General features: G+C 46.8%; 1 protein-coding gene across 1 annotated transcript; it reads right to left on the bottom strand.

Annotated features, from left to right (window-relative positions):
• Positions 1–918: 918 nt before the first annotated feature.
• LOC149363810 (G patch domain-containing protein 3-like) lies at positions 919–7415 on the bottom strand (the record flags this gene model as incomplete). The annotated part of the gene is made up of 5 exons (XM_089568606.1): positions 919–1179; positions 2214–2341; positions 3013–3131; positions 5762–5996; positions 6432–7415. Coding segments are annotated over 5 exons (1656 nt in total), but the record flags the coding sequence as incomplete, so codon positions are not given.
• Between the last annotated feature and the right edge of the window lie 9961 nt (positions 7416–17376).

Below are 17376 nucleotides of genomic sequence, written 5' to 3'. Positions count from 1 at the left end.
TAAATATCCTGCATCAAGCTGTGACAAGTTCAACCACTTTAGCACAGTACACAATGCACTTTTTTGATAGATGCAAGCTTATAGCTAAAAAAAACAGCTTTTTGTGCTGAAGAAATGAGGAGGCAATTAAAAAAAGGCCTCACTGTTCGGCTATACTGAAGAAATTAAATGCTTGGGAACTGCGTCTATAGTAGGCTCTTTTAGCCCCTTAAAATATTTTTGTCCGTCAGTCAACTAAATTATCTATCAAGCTTCAATCAAAATATGCCTCCATACCAAGGTGTCAGTTTTATGCCTACTTGCCATGTCCACCACCACTGACCATCATCGTCATCATCAGCCTGACTACACCCACTACAGGGCACAGGTCTCTCCCATGTCACTCCAATTAACCCTGTCCTTTGCCAGCTGCGGCCACCGTATCCCCGCAAACTTCTTAATCTCATCCGCCCTCCTAACTTTCTGCCGCCCCCTGCTACGTTTGCCTTCTCTTGGAATCCACTCCATTACCCTTAAGGACCAGTGGTCATCTTGCCTTCGCATGACATGCCCTGCCCAAGCCCATTTCTTCCTTTTGATTTCGACTAGGATGTCATTAACTCGGGTTTGTTTCCTCACCCACTCCACCCGCTTCCGATCTCTTAACGTTACACCAACCATTTTTATTTCTATAGCTCACTGCGTTGTCCTTAACTTAAGCTGAACCCTCTTTGTTAGCCTCCATGTTTCTGCCCCATAGGTGAGTACCGGTAAGATACAAATGTATACTTTTCTCTTGAGGGATATTGGTAAACTGCCCTACAGCTACGCGGACTTCCAATGAAAATTTCACTACGATAACGTTATTAGCAAACAACGTTTCAGCTACGCTGCTCAAGATACATAAAGTTCATCCCATGGATGCACAACAGCAATGTCAAATGCATAAAATGTGAAGTTTTTATGTACACACGATATACAAAATTGTGCTTCCTGCAAATACAAACAGTTCACTGAAGCTCCTTTTCCTTCACAAATGATTTGCGAAAGTGCAGGTAAGTAGTGTCATGCGAGCGCAGCATAGGATCGGGTGGGTCTGTCTCCTGCGGTCGGTCGTAAATTGTGGAGATGAAAGCTTCGCCTCGGCGGCGCTTACGCTTCCTTTTTTCAAAGGTCCGTGCCAGCTTCTTGCCTCTGTAGCTGGAAGACAAATACAACAGTAGGAATGTGAGGTAATGTCTCGACACAAAACTCCCACAGCCAAAAAGTAAATACTAATTTGATATAGAGAGTGCAGGTAATAAGCTGAAAGTATGATTTTAGACTGCGATTTCATTCCTTTTTAAAGGTGCACTGAAGAGGATTCTGAACTTGTCTTTTTGCCGCGGGAACTCGATCTGCACGTTCCTAGCATTCTTAGGAACTGCAACTTATTGCCCTGTATGGCCGATTTCCCTAATTAAAGTGAATTAACGTCCGGCTCCCGCCCTTTTTTTTTTAATTCTCCCTCGTACGATGGGCGGAGTGGACCAACGCGTGAAGTTCCTTTCAGCCAGCTCCGTGGAGGCTTTGCTTTTGCTTTATTTTGTTTTTTAGGTTTCCATGAATAAATAGTTTCATTCGCAGATAATATAGCCGCAAAATAAGCCCGCAGAAATAAAAATACGCGCGGACTATTTGCTACTACGGACTACTACGTATTACTCCGCCGATGGCAGAGCGGCAAGCCGCCACGGGACTGGGTGAAAGGCACTCTACGCGTTGGTCGACTCCGCCCACCGTACAAGGGAGAATTAAAAAAAAAGGGCGGGAGCCGGACGTTAATTCGATTTAATTTGGGAAATCGGCCATACAGGGCAATAAGTCGCAGTTTCTAAGAATGCTAGGAACGTGTAGATCGAGTTCAATCGGCAAAAAGACAAGTTCAGATTCCTCTTCAGTGCACCTTTAAGAGGAAAGCTAGTTTCCATCGTAACTTGTTTTCATTCTCCATCGAATGCCACTCTTGCAACAAGAAGCTCAATGCAAAAATATGTCTGGTTGCTGGTCTCCCTCCCTTTTTTTTTTTACATTTTTCTTGAAGCTGCACATCCCCTGTAGATGAACCCTATCTTAGTGACACAAAATGCACATTCACAAAAAAAAAAAAATTGTAGTTACATTCACTGACAGAACAAGTTCATGGGCAATTTATTTAAAAGATATTGTAAGAAAAAAATGAAAATCCTGCTTACCCAAATCCGGACCTGTCCCAGGGGTGCTGTCCGGCGTCATCAATGGGGACGGCTATGCCCTCCTTCGTGCGGCCAACACCTTCACCTTCACTCCAGCCTTGCTCTTTCAGGATACGGCTTCCAAAGCCCTAACCACAAGAAGTAAATGATGAAAGAAATTTGCATGCAACAAAGTTGAACACACTTTCAGCAAATTGTTTCTAAAAGAATCTATAAAACACTTTGCAGCCCGACCAAACAATTTCTGAAGGTGGCTTCCAGCATTTTCATTGTGTCCAATCGCTCACTCAATAAAAAAGCAACTTGAAAAGTTGGTTCCAAATTTTTAACGTGTCTAATAGGCTACCACAAACGTTTTTAAACCTTGATCACTGAATCCAAACGAATTCCAAATGAAGGAAATGTGCTTGGTGCAGGCAGTATGATGGCAAAAGGCAATATGTTTGCAGAACAAGTAGGAATATTTCCACTGTTTTTTATTCGCTACATTTGTGGTTCGTAAAAGTTTTGCTCGCCGATCTGGCAAACACACCAAGCTCCTAGTCCTGCAGGTCTTCAGTTCGAACCGCCACTTTCAAACCACTTTTTTTCAACTACGACGCCTCGAGTATAGACAGACCAAGTTTAATTGCACTGTTAGCTTCGATTTCAACAAGCTCACTCCTTGAACTTGCAATCCGTGGTCTCAAAACACTTCATTCTTGACACATAAGGTAGCCAAATTGGCATGCAGTAACATACTGCACTTGACACAGGTAATTTAGCAATGGAAGAATTGAAATGAACAAACTGCACTTGCCTTTGTGTGCTTCTCAAAGGTTGCCAGCCTGTTCTCATCATCCATCTCTTCACCGGTTTCCCTCAGCCTCTTGTAGTGCAGCATGGACATATAGTCTCGAGCATCCTTGTCGCCAGATTCTGAAAGCAAGTTTGACAGATAAGGTGAGAGTTTCTGTCACAATAGCTTAATTACAAACAATGACTGACATTTAGAATGTGACAGAGTTATCAAAATAGCTCTCTTCAAATCATAGCCCTAAGAACAAAAATGACCTTGTTTTCTCCTAAGGGGAACAGACCTACAAACCATGAGTGAGCAATGATACATAACCTTTCTGCTTTAGCATGTTTCTCCTGCAGAAATACCCGTGCAGAGAAAGCACCAATAAATGCTAGTACTTCTGGACTTAAATCTGAGCTAAGCGGAACAGTTCTCTATCACGTTCTAAATTGCTGATTGTAAAATATACCCCAAAATCACCACAAACTAAGCTCTACTGCAGTTTGACACAAAACTCAAGCACTGACAAATAAAAATATAACAAGATTCCAACAAAACACTCGCATAACCTCAAGAAGAGAATGAACCTGGATGAAACACTTTGTACCAAGTGTGACAAAGTAAGGCAATTTCTGACTACATTTGTCATGCACCATCAAAGGTGCAAGGCAAATATAGCAGGACAAAAGCACAGGTCTATGTGAGAATTAATCTATGTTTCATACGTTCTAACTAGTCTATAGTCTTTTTCCAGACATGACCTCACAATAACATCCCCAGACGCTTTATTTTTCAAAATAGGTACTTTCATTAGTGTACTTCTGTACAGCTAAAATTGGCAGACCCACTGATGCTCCACTTTACTTGGGAAAAGGTTTGGTGCACCAGCGATTTGGTACAGAACAGCGACCACAGCAAGGAGCTGACATATGGGTCACTCTTGGAGGGGGCAGTCCAATTTGAAGCATGTATTTCTAGGACTTTTTTTTTTTAAGCAAAACCAAGGTTCTGCATGGTTTCGGTGTGGTTTAGAGGGGCTTAACGTCCCAAAGTGACTCTGGCTATGAGGGATGCCTGAGGGAAGGGCTCTTGAAATTTCAACCACCTGGGGTTCTTTAACGTGCACCAAAATTGCACAGTACACGGGTCTCTAGAATTTTGCCTCCATCGAAATCAACCGCCGCTGCCAGGATCAAACCCGCGTCTTTCAGGTCAGCAGACGAGCACCATAACCACTAAGCCACCGCAGTGGCTCAGCATGGTCTCCTATGTCAAGTTTCATGCTAGCCACCCCCCCCCCATTCTCTTTCCGTCTTGGACCTGCCCCTGATCACAGCACAGAAGGACACAGAAAGAAGAGAAATGGGCAACACAACCACTGAATTTGACAGGCTATAGAAACACAAATACAATGTATGTAGATAAAATCATTAGCAAGCATCTGGGATGCTTTTGTGAAGATTATGGCTGAGCCCCTCAGTACACACAGCACAGAATTTCGGACAGATATCAGCTGTCGGTGCATAAGTTCACAATCACTAGTAATTGTGATCATTGCATAAGTTTTCTGTCTACTGCACACACTTTAAAATAAATTTCACCTCTGAACCACTCATAACCACGCAGCTTGTTTTTAACGGCTGACAGCCATGGCAATGATAAGGCCACTTTTGTTTTGCTTGTAGCATTTATGCCAGTCTAAGGTATATTACATGCTTTCCAATAAATCAGATATTTGGAAGTCAGCGTTGATGGTGTCTGTGATCATGTGCACAGCAGTTTCTGATTTTGAAGAACCAACAAGCCCAGGCAACCATTCCAGCATAGAACCAAACCAAAATTTGGTGGCAACATCTCAGTAGAAACCTTAGAACCTAAGGCAGCAGTCGCCCCATAATAGATGAAGGAAACCGCTGTTCCTCACCATTTGATCACGTTCCATGTGACGCTCTCAGTAATACAGGACCTACTACGTCCGCCACTATGGACGAGGGTGACACTAGTGAACACTCTCACGGCTCGATAAGATGCAACATAAATACCCCCGACAGCATAAGATTGGACAACCGCTGCCATAGCTAAGCTGGTAAAGCACCAAAAGCAAAATTTTGAGGAGGTGGGTTTGGATCCCACCGGCTTCATGTGGTTGTTTTTTCTTTTATGTTCTCAACAACTATCTTTGGACAATAAAATAATTACACTATTAATGTCCCATTGACCAACACAACAAATAAAAATAATTTTAGAAAACACCAAAACGTTCGCCTATGCGCCATGATTTCGGTGAATCTTCGATTCCTTCGTATGTCATAACGAGCCCCTCATTTCCTTTCTCTCGTTTGCTCAGGCCCAAACAGAGCTAGTCATGGTATGACTTCAGTTCGCAATATCGTGCCTAGTTGCAAATATGCAGGGCTATTCTCATGCAAAAATGAAAACAAATAAGAAAAGCCACACCCTGAAGGCATGCTCTATATACTGGGGCAAATCTTTATGGAGTGGGCTCTGGTAAATCGGGCACAAGGTAAACTCAAAGATTTCTCCTAAACTATGTAAATACAAATGAGGAAAACCACAAATCATGTGCACTTCATCTTAGCTCAGTGGACTGCTGCACTCTCGTTTAGGAAACGTGCGAAAAAAAAAGAAAAAAGGTTTTGAGTCGCTTCGTGCACTGCGGTAAGGGATGAGACAAGGGCATCAGAGCTTGTCGTAAATGCCTTAAAAGTTGCAGATGATCAGTAAAACACTTTCAAAGCATACGTACCAGGATTATAGTAGATGCTCATGTCAACATCCCAGTCGTCTGACGTCTTGGCATCAAAATCGCCTTCCACTTCGTCCCAGAATTGGGCATCAGTATAGAAGACCAGCCCTGATCCACCTTTCTCCCACTGGACTTCGAGCTCTTCTTCGAAAAGTCGCTCCCGTGTTCGTTCTTGAGACGTCACATCATTGTGCAAAGCTTCATGACGATCCCACTCCTCACACTCTTCATCGTCCTGAAAGTTCAGAAACCTTCGATGAGGTCTGACCTCCTTTGACAGCTAATACAAGCTAAGGCTTCCTAACGAGTGGTCTTACGAAAGTATCAACCTAGCTGCCAATTTCCAAAACCTACATCAAGATGATTTTTTTCCATTTAAACAATTCATTCTCAATTCGTTGTTGCGTGTATGGAGTTACTTAACAAGAGGCAGCAAGGTTATTTTTCTGACCTTACTAGTGAAGTGAAACAGCCCAGAGTAAGCAAAGGCAATTTGTCATGGCTAAACACTTCCATCCCCTTTCATCCATCTGACCAAGGCCAGGAAATTGAGGGCATCCGAAATTAATTATGACCACGCTAACTAACAACCAAATAGTGAAATACTGTGAGCAGATGCAAGCTATTACACTGTTGTTTGTAAATGGCACAAAAATTCTGCTGTACTTACGCTCTCTTCTTTGTCCTCGTGTGTGTCGGCAGAGTGCCGCTCTCCTTCAATGTCTCGCGAAACGGCAGCGTCAGTTTTCGAACACGTCTTGGGAGCAACACCGGATATCACAGCGCCAGTTGCAGTTCGGACTAGAGGCTCATCTGCGCGTTCGCCACCACCCTTCGCATAGACTTCACAGCCTTTCACGCCACGCGCAGTATCTCCGTAATTGAAAGGCACACTTCCGTACAAACCACGCGATCTCGATCGTGGAAAAACGAGTCCGAGTTTCTTGATCAGGCACGGCGGGAACTTGCAGGCTTGAATCAGGCCGAGGAACACTTTCGTCGGCGTGCCTACGTTTCCATTCGGCATCACTGCCGGCGGACGAAGCTCAATGAGCGTCTTCAAGTCAGACTCGGTCAACACGGCACCCTCCTCAGCTCTGAGTGCCTTTTGCTCGCCTCGCGTAAGGTACGAGGGCGTCTGGGGTTCTTCACTGCTTCGCACACGGACTTTCCTGATGAAACATCTCGTCGGCAGCGACTGTCCGTCACGCCCGATCCAGTGCTTCTTGTCGTACATTCGAAAAAGCTCGTTCACGCGGTCGGCTAGCAGGCGCACAACGCAGCAGGTCGTCGTTTTACGCGTCGAAGAGGAACTGCTGTCATCCTTGCGAGATGGGTCCGTGTTAGCAGCGGTGTGAGCATCCGTCGTCGGTACCTTCCTTTGCTGGACTTCGGGTCTGTGTCTGAAGTGGAAACAGTCAAAGCCTGATGTTTCTGTGAACTCGGAGAAGAAGTTGCGTAGGTCCGCCGAGCGATACGACTTGGGAATATTGTTGACGATCACATACGCGAAAGTTTCAGTTCGATCCATGGTCCGATCGGTCCGATCATTCGTAGTTGCAACGCCACCGGCAGCTGCCTTATTTGTCAACTCCGTAACTTCGAGCGCGCCCTTGCGGACAATGGCTGTACATTCTTTGTTCAGGAAACTAATTCCCGTAAAAATAACATTCAATTTTTATCCCTACAAAATATAAACTTGTAAAAGTTTTCAAGGCTTAAAACTTTTCATGCCTTCGACATGCCTTCGACGCGCTGCCGTTCGCCGGCAAAACTGGCCGGTAGCTGTGACGCCGTATCGCCGTACGATGGGAGCGAGAGGTAAGAGCGGGAATAAATGAATGAGATACAAGTGTGAACCAAACGAAATCCTCTGAAACGGCAGAAGAGGCGGCTATAGCCCTCGCCCTAGCACATACCCAAGGGAGCATCATCCTCAGCGATTCCAAAATGGGTATCAATAATTTCGCTAAAGGGCGAATTACAATCACCTCCCTTAGAATCCTTAACGCAACCAAATTCTCACCAAATTATTCCGAATTGATATGGGTCCCAGCCCATTCGGGGAATCCGGGGAACGAGGCAGCCCACAATAAAGCCCGAGGTTTCGTCGACCGGGCAGTGGATGAGTCTGGCTCCCTGAATTTCACGAAGGACTCAATGATCACATATCATGATCTCACCAATCATTTTAAATTAGAGAGGAGAATTTTCCCCCCTCCAGACAAAAGACTTACTAAAGAACAAGAGGTTACGTGGCGTCGTCTACAGACGAGATCGATACGCACTCCATCACTCCTCGTGCACATTTATCCAGATCTTTACAACCCAAACTGCAAACACTGTGGCCAACGTGCTACCTACGATCACATCCTGTGGGACTGCAAAATAGAGCCACCTCCGGGTGATCTAGTTACAGCTCCTTCTCTCGAGCGGTGGGAGACCGTGCTGGCTAGCTCTGACCCCTGAACGCAAGTTTTGGCGGTGGAGTGGGCTGACAAAGTCGTCGAGGGCTATCTCTTCCCGGCGAATAAAATGTTTTACAATCAACACCTACTTGCTTTGAACAATCTCTGAACTGTTTTGTACATAGACTACCGGAGCGCACTCCTCGTCGAGATGCACATGCAATGAGAAAAAGTGAAAATAGCTTTTGAGGAAACGAAAGTTTTGAAAGTAAGACGCAGTAAGGGCCCACTCATAGTTGCGAGTCGCAGAGGTTGTGCGACCGACGACCGTTTCGGTCGAAAAGCGACAGTTGCAGGCTAGTCGCACGCTGCTCGGCTTTCCAGCCTTGCGACTGCGAGTCGCAAACTGCTGAACCAATCAGCGAGCGAGCAGAGCTTTCGGCAACGATACCGCCCATGGGCGCGTCGGGCGACGGACTGCGCTGCTCCCTGGCTGCACCTGAGGGCGCTCCGGAACTGGCCAGCGATGTAATAACGATGCTGCTGTCGTCACCACTTTACTGTGAACCCCGTCTCATAATAAATAAAGATGTGCTCGATTTCCGTGGTGCCTTCAGCAGCGGAGCTGTCAGACGTCAAACGAGCCACACTGGGCAGCAGCAATAAAGCAGCCATGAGAAGAAAGGTATCGCCTCATCATGGGAAGCTGCTCTACCCAGCTCTAGCCTGCCAGATCAGCCGCCCAGGCCCTGAGGATAGTAGAAGCTATCGGAGTCCTGGACTGAGAACCCCGCCCACGAGAACCGGTCTCCTAGTCGCCATTTCTAAATAAAGTTCTCATCATCCTCCGACTCTACAGGAAGAACAGGGTGTCACGACTCATGGGCTCCCATTGAGAGCGCCACATGAAGGTTGAGAATATTCTGTGAATTATCTGCATCTTCTACCTCGCACAATGCAGAACTTAACTGCAGGACGTAGGCAAGCTTTGCAAACAAGAAGATGCTACAGACTTGTGCCTGAGCGAACGCTGATAGTTCCCGACCCATCCAAACCTGGGCTTGGCGCCTCATAAACATGATTTGTGAATCCCAGTACGCTCCACTGTTGCGAACCTGGTGCAGAGGAACCCCTAGGCACTGAAGGGCACTAAAGTTTATGCCGCGATGTCCCTTGCATATTTCCTTCGCAAGAGTAGTCTGCCTTATCACACAGGGCCCGACGAGATGGCTTCTCACGTGCCTATGGGATCTAGACCTTATCAAGGCCCCCTAATATCTTTCGGTTGCAAAATGTTGAAGCTCTGCTTTTACATTATTTATTTCGTCGCCATAAGCACGTGAATTGATTCTCTATAGCTCATGAAGCTCAGTTAAAGTACGCCCGAGCTCACTATAGTGATGTCTCTTCAGGAACGCAATTTTTGCTGACGCCTCAATAGCCAAAGGTTTTGTCTCCTGTTTAAACATGTTCCACTTTTGAAAAACTTAGAGATCACAGCGGAACCATGTGTCTCTCAAGAAGGTATATAGATACAGCACATTGAAAGATTAATCTGAGAGCAGACAATTATTCGTCTTCCACAGCTCTCATCGGGGGTGGAGTATGCACCGACTGTACCTCCCTATTTGAAAGGACACCATGCAGTGATCATTGAAGACTGGGCCGCGCCCAGTAACCAAAAACACTGGCTAACGTGTGCGCAGAAGCATAAATTTTCTCTTCGTGTAAAAATGCTAGCCCCTCGCGCTGTGGTTTGGAAATCGTCGAATTCAACAACTTTCATCCAGGTGTGAAACAGTCAAAACACAAGAGCACGTGACCATGCACGTACAGCCCGTGACCTGCTTTATGCGACCGCTTACAAACGCAAGAACACGCTGGGACTTGGACGCGCCAGCCAACGTTCGAATGCGTCTTGACGCGCTCCGAACGTTGCATGGCGGTGCGATAAATTAGACAGACGCAGTTCCTTCCACAAGAGGCGAGGGCGAAGACCGTCGACGTAGAAAGGCCGAGGCTATGATACGGTGGCGTGAAGCCGATACTGAAGAAGAGCGGAAGCAGCATTTACGTCAGACATGCAAGAAGAGCTCCTCTAAAACGGAAATAAACATATATGTGAAAGAGAATTCAAGTTAATCAGTCGTCCTGTAGTGTGTGTTACAAAGCAGCTGTGCCATGTGTGTGTGGTACAAATGATTTGTCGTGCCTTGTGTGCGTGGAGCACAAAGGAGGTGTGTCCGGTATATATGGTACAAACTAGTGGGAAGGACTATGCATTTCCGATCGATGAATGTAGTGACTGCCCGATAATTTTATTATTAAATACATCCACCGGGTCACTTGCTGAGCCCAACGCTCTGTAATCTTGCACTTGTCAGTCTTATTTACCTACTGCCACAGTTGGCCCAGCGCTCAATCTATGGGGACGACATCGAGGGTGTTTTTTTTTAATCGTTTACAGATAAAAAAAAATGCGCTGATAGTATCGTGAATGCCGCGCCTTCACGGAATGTATATTCGGCTCGGCGGACAGAAGATAAAGAAATCAAATTTATTTAATTAATTAGCCAAATTTTGTTAATTATCTTTTTAACTCTTCACTTCACGCTGCATATTTCAATCGCAATACTGAAGACCGTAAAGATTCAAAGCTAATACAATTTGCAGCATGTCCCTAAGTGCACCAGATATTGAGATATTCGCTATTGAATGTTCGGCCTTTTCGGACCCGAATCGGGAACTGAACGCTCAGAGTGCGCCGGAAATCCCGCCCATGATACTACGTAAGAGACTAACGACAACCGACGGCACCAAGACTATAGCTCCGACTGCGGCAGGCAGGCGCTCGAGAAGAGCGCATAGCCACTGCCTCCGTCAGCAGCACGCGCTATTTTTTCATCATTGGCATTGAACTTAGAGGCACGTTTCCTGCCGTCAGCGGCCTCGAAACACACCGGGATAGAGGGTAACTCGAGGGTAGACAGCCTAGTTCGCGAGATCACGAGCCGAGCAGGGCAGTCAGAAACCCTGGAGGACCCCATGACGGTGGAACCAACGTATGCAGAAATATTAAACTACCACAGAGGGCGGAGATTCAAATACCCACCACCCCACACATCATTAACACAGCACGAGGCGGTCTGCTGGCGGAGACTGCAAGCAGGGACTTTCCACAATTTATACATACTACATAAGATGTTCCCTACACAATACAGGGACACATGTCCGTGGTGCGGAGCAACCCCCACGCTATATCACATCACATGGGAATGCGAATGTAACAGAGCATTTCACAAGCTAAATGACCCGAATGCGGAACAATGGGAGGGCCTGCTGACCAGCAGCGAGCTCACGGCCCAAAGGGCACTGGTGCAGCACGCCTGCGAAGCAGCAAGACTCAGCGGTGCCCTGGAATAGGGGCGCCGACCTTGTGAAGAGGCCGAAGACATGAAGGCATCGGCCCACCGCTAAAATCTGATTTTTGGAGCAATAAATGTTTTTCACTCACTCACTCGAAAAAGCAGCACGGTGGTAACCCGCAAGATTTCCCTTTCCGCTCTGGCTCGGACAAGAAAGGACTGGTGCGCAAGTTGTTTGTTTGTGCTTCATTATTTTTCATCCAAAGTAATTTCAAAAGGCGTGAACTGATGACTGTTGCCCCATCGTATCTCGATGGCTAGGTTTTATGCATCAGTAATGCTCAAAGTGCTTGCCTTCAACCGCCACGCATGCCATGAATCTCTCCTTCATGAACTGCGGCACTCGTCTCACAACCTGCGGGGGCATATTCGCACATGCCTTGATGATTCTTTGAGGTCTGCCACGTCTTCGGGTTCGTTCCTGGCGTAACCCCAAAGAAAGAAGTCCAATGGAGTTAGGTCGGGTGACCTAGGTGACCAGAACATGATTCCACCGCGCCTTATCCACTGACCGTGGAAGTTGCCGTGATTTAACGGGATCACGGACTACTCGATTTGAGTAAATGCCACACCAGACATTCACTCACCACAGGACTTGGTGGTGGCGTTCCCGGAGCCAGTGCGGGTTCTGATTAGACCATGGTAGTGGGCGTTGTGTACATTGACTTCCCCAATACGGCAAAAGTGGGTCTCGTCCGTCCACGGAACTTTCCTAAAAAAGTCTGAGTCTTCTTCACATGTGATCAACGCCCAGTTGCTGAATTCATGCCTCTTTTTATGATCGTCTTCACTGAAATCCTGATGCAGCGATATGTGGTAAGGATAAAAACTATGCTCCTTGAGCACTCTCCGGAATAGTGGGAGGATCCAACGGTCTCGACGATTTGACGGCTGCTGGCTTCGGGGTATGCACAAACGTAGGAGAGAACATTTATCTCGAATTCTTCACTCAGGATAACTCCATTTGCCTTCCTTGAATGAAGCACAGATCCTGTGGTCCGGAACAGCTTGTGCATTTTAGCGAACATCGTATGTGACGGAGCCGGTCGGCCAGGATTTGCGGTCTTGAGGCGAGGCGAGCGTTGACGTTAGTTTGATTGCGCAAGCAATACTGCGCCAGGTTTCGAGCCGTCGCGTAGCTCCCAGCGGTGGCCACGGTTGACCTTTAGCCGCAGCGAGGTCAAAGAGATGGAGCGCCGTAGCCATAGCAAGCGTTTCAGCGTTTCGGCGGCACTACTTAAAAAAAAAAAAAGAAAAATCTCTGCCTCTCCCGTAACCGAGAGTAGAGTAAACATCAAATATTTACGGGCATAACACATTGGTTGTAGATGGTACTAGTCAAAATCTTGCAATGGGTCTAGTGTTCACACCACACATACTGTGCACTGGTCCATGTGGACGAAATCGTTTCCTGTGAGTGTCTGGGGAATCTCTTCCGCCCTGCCTCGTCAGCTGTATCCGGTTTCTGTTTGCCTTTCATCTTTGTAATCGTTGTTTTCATTCCTCGGTTATTTGTACCACTTTGCTATGTGACACTGGGGACGTCACCACTGGGTTACGTCACACAATTGATGACGAAGTAATGACACATTACAAATTAGTGACTAATTACTCATTAATGACTAAACACTACCCCTGTCACAGGGGCAAGTTTAGTGACACTTTCACGAAGCGCACTTCACCAGAACGAGTGACACTTTCGGGGCGTGCTGCTACACGGAAAAATAAAGTGTCATTCGGAATTGATGGTGGTGACGATGGCTTTTCAAGTAAGGCACAAAAAATATTACTTTTCGCTCCTCAAAGCTTTAACGTACAGTAGATTCCAAACTGCAAGCAATTTTTTATGATTATCAAGGAGCTTTGCGCAATATTGGCGATTACAAAAAAGGCTTCGCAAGACGAGACAAGCCAGGAGCAGTACTTCACTTTTTGAAGCATCATGGCGACCCACGGCGATAACGTTTCTGCGCAGCTGACACAATCTGATTGGCAAAAAGTGGTGGCGACATACATGTACATTCGAGCGCAGCGTCTTTCCGAAGACCGAGTACTGCAGTTAGCCATCGACGAGCAAGCGAGCAGAATCATAGAGTTTCTTACTACTACCTAGAGGGAAAGCTGGCGGCCCGTCTATGGGAGTTTGCATGGCGACTCCTCGAGACCACTTCAGCCACCATGGGCGCTCAAAGCATCATGGGGCGGAGAGCTACTTGTTGCGGAACTGCAACTTTTGGACAAAAAAATAATAGAAAAATTAAGCTGTTTGATAACTACAAACGTCCTAATATTCAATATCTTGTCTAATGATTGCAACAAACGAGCAGAAAAGCATTTAAGTGCAAAGTTTGCCCAAAATTAGAGACGACTCGCTCTCCTATTGGCCTAGTAATGAACACTATAAAAACTAATATTTCGTACTTAACAGGCACATTTTTAAAAGTAAATATGTTCTCAAAAAAGATGTTGTTGCTTAAATACTATAAGAGGTTTTTTAATGGCATTTCGGAAAAGTGAAACCTTTTATTGGCGTTGTGTGTCGTCGCGTTTTCACTACTATGGGTTTTCCACACTGCGTTCGCGCGGAAGTCGTCTGCGTACACACGAACAGAGTTTTCGGAATGAAACGTCTTAGTAGTGCCATTCCATATTTACGAAAAATTACGACTGTGCCGCAACAAGTAGCTCACCGCCCCATGATGCTTTGGGCGTCCATGGGGGCTGAAGGGCAGCGCCGCCAGCTTTCCCTCTAGGTAATAGTAAGAAACTCTATGAGCAGAATAAGCGAAACGGTTGCAGACGGTTGCTACCATGGTTGCTATGCTCAACGTTCCATAGCCATACCGCTGCGGCTGCCTAAAAAATTATTGCAGCTGAAAACAAGAATGTCGGAATATGTGCAGTATATATATTTAATGGCAACGCAAATAAGTTTACATGAACAATAGAGCAAAAAAAAAATTAGCTGCGTTCAATAAAACGCCATTTTTATTGCCGACGTTGTATTCTAATTTCGAAACGCTGCTACCGAGGCTATACACTTCGCCCCTCGGGAAAAGTGAAGTGAGTTCCCCAAACACTTCTTGCCGAGTGCGTTCAGCAGCGAGTGTCATTAAAGTTCATCGTGTGACACGATGCGAATGACACTACAGGCGAGTGTCACTCGGTGAAAATGACACTAAACTTGCTCGTCTGACGGGTATAACTTCTAATGAATGACGCTTAAGCTTCGCCTTTAGGAGTGGAACGTGACAGCGTGTTGTAGCCATAGAGTTTCTTACTATTACCTAGAGGGAAAGCTGGCGGACCGTCTATGGGAGTTTGCATGGCGACCCCTCGAGACCACTTCAGCCACCATGGGGGCTCAAAGCATCATGGGGCGGTGAGCTACTTGTTGCGGAACTGCAACTTTTGGCCAAAAAATAATAAAAAAAATAAAGCTGTTTGGTAACTACAAACGTCCTAACATTCAATATCTTGTCTAATGATTGCAACAAACGAGCAGAAAAGCATTTAAGTGCAAAGTTTGCCCAAAATAAGAGACGACTCGCTCTCCTATTGGCCGAGTGTTGAACACTATAAAAACTAATATTTTGTAATTAACAGGTGCACTTTTAAAAGTAAATATGTTCTCAAAAAAAATGTTGTTGCTTAAACACTATAAAAGGGTTTTTAGTGGCATTTCGAAAAAGTGAAACCTTTTATTGGCGTCGTGTGCTATTGCGGTTTCTCTACTATGGTTTTTGCACACTGCGTTCGCGCCAAAGTCGTCTGCGCACACACGAACAGCGTTTTTGGAATGAAACATCTTAGTAATGACACTCCGTGTTCCTGAAAAACTACGACTGTCTCGCAACAAGTAGCTCACCGCCCCATGATGCTTTGAGCGTCCATGGTGGCTGAAGTGCAGCGCCGCCAGCTTTCCCTCTAGGTAATAGTAAGAAACTCTATGGTTGTAGCGCTGCCACGCAGTCCGCGGAACGCCACCACCCGTTCGGCGCGATGCCTTGCCCTTTGAACGCGACGCTTTTTGAGGAAAGGAAATTACGCAGTAATTCTCTGTCATCTCGGTTGACACCCGAACCGCACCGTACAGGAAGAGAGGAACGCCACCACCCGTTCGGCGCGTTGCCTTGCCCTTTGAACGCAAGGCGTTTTGAGGAAACGAAATGGCGCAGTAATTCTCTGTCATCTCGGTGGACACCCGAACCGCACTGTAAAGGAAGGGAGGAACGCCACCACCAGTTCGGCGCGATGCCTTGCCCTTTGAACCCAACGCTTTTTGAGGAATGAGAATGGCGCAAATTCTCTGTCACCTCGGTGGACACCCGAAGCGCACCGTACAGGAAGGGAGGAACGCCACCACCCGTTCGGCGCGCAGCTACCGGCGCTTGTATGCCGATTCTGTAGGAGGGCTTAGAGAGTCTCGTTAAATCTCGGTTGGTTGGTTTATGGGGTTTAACGTCCCAAAGCGACTAAGGCTATGAGAGACGCCGTAGTGGAGGGCTCCGGAAATTTCGACCACCTGGGGTTCTTAACGTGCACTGACATTGCACAGTACACGGGCCTCTAGAATTTCTCCAAAGAAATTCAACCGCCGCGGCCGGGATCGTACCCATGTCTTTCGGGTCAGCAGCCGAGCACCATAACGACTGAGCCACCGCGGCGGGCGTTAAATCTCGTACGGTGCCTGGATGTTCTCGTTTCAGTGCCCGGATGAGTGGAATTCAGTGCCCGGATGTTGGCTCTCAGTCTCGGCGTGACGTCACCACACTGCCGACAACGGGAGCTAAAAGCATTTCATGCTTAAAACTGTGTCGAGGCTGAGAATCAAACCAGGGCCTTCGGCATTTGAAGCGGAGAGGCTAACACTCCGCCACGAAGTCTCAGAGTATCAGCATGAATAAAGGCGCATCTAGTGAATGCATGACTTTCATAAATAACATAAAACAAATTAAAAAATAAAAATAAGATCAGAAACAAAAAAATTAGCTGAGGTTTAGCTCTGGTTAAACCATATTCTCCTTGGGTTAAACCAGGCAAGTTGCGTAAGCAGCGTCGAGAGCCGTTGCCATAGCAACCGTTTCAGCCGTGCTCCACCAGGCGGCAGGACCGTCGTTGCGCCGGCGCCGCTGCCGCGCGCCTATAGTTGGTTGGTTTTGGTTTTATGGGGTTTAACGTCCCAAAGCGACTAAGGCTATGAGAGACGCCGTAGTGGAGGGCTCCGGAAATTTCGACCACCTGGGGTTCTTTAACGTGCACTGACATCGCACAGTACACGTGCCTCGAATTTCTCCTCCAAAGAAATTCAACCGCCGTGGCCGGGATCGAACCCGCGTCTTTCGGGACAGCAGCCGAGCACCATAGCCACTGAGCCATGCTTACGCTGCTTACGATGGCAGGATCGTCGCTGCAGCCGCCGCCGCTGCCGCGCGCCTAGTCGCACTCTCTCGACGCTGCTTACGCAACTTGCCCGGTTTAACCAAAGCTAAACCTCAGCTAATTTTTTTACACAGGCGACAACCATCGGCACCTCCTCGGTCAACGAGTATCGCGGTTGCAGCTGCCCTGCCATTCCAACGCGCATTCAGAGTTCATATGTATAGTAAGTATTGCAGCAGCCTGGTTCGTTCTGTTAGCCGGCAGCGGACCAGTGGAGATTCCGGTGAAAAACAAGGGTAGTGACAAAGCCATCAAATCAAGAACGCATGCGCGGGCAGGCAAGGGTATCACACTTACGTTTATCTTCTCACCGAATCAACAGGTAGCTGCGTTAAAAAAG

This window comes from Amblyomma mixtum, chromosome 2 (genome assembly GCF_055824585.1).
Source record: "Amblyomma mixtum isolate Tamu chromosome 2, ASM5582458v1, whole genome shotgun sequence".
Classification (NCBI taxonomy): Eukaryota; Metazoa; Arthropoda; class Arachnida; order Ixodida; family Ixodidae; genus Amblyomma; species Amblyomma mixtum.
The sequence above is the reverse complement of the archived record's forward strand: the minus strand, read 5'-3'. Positions and strand labels throughout refer to the sequence as shown.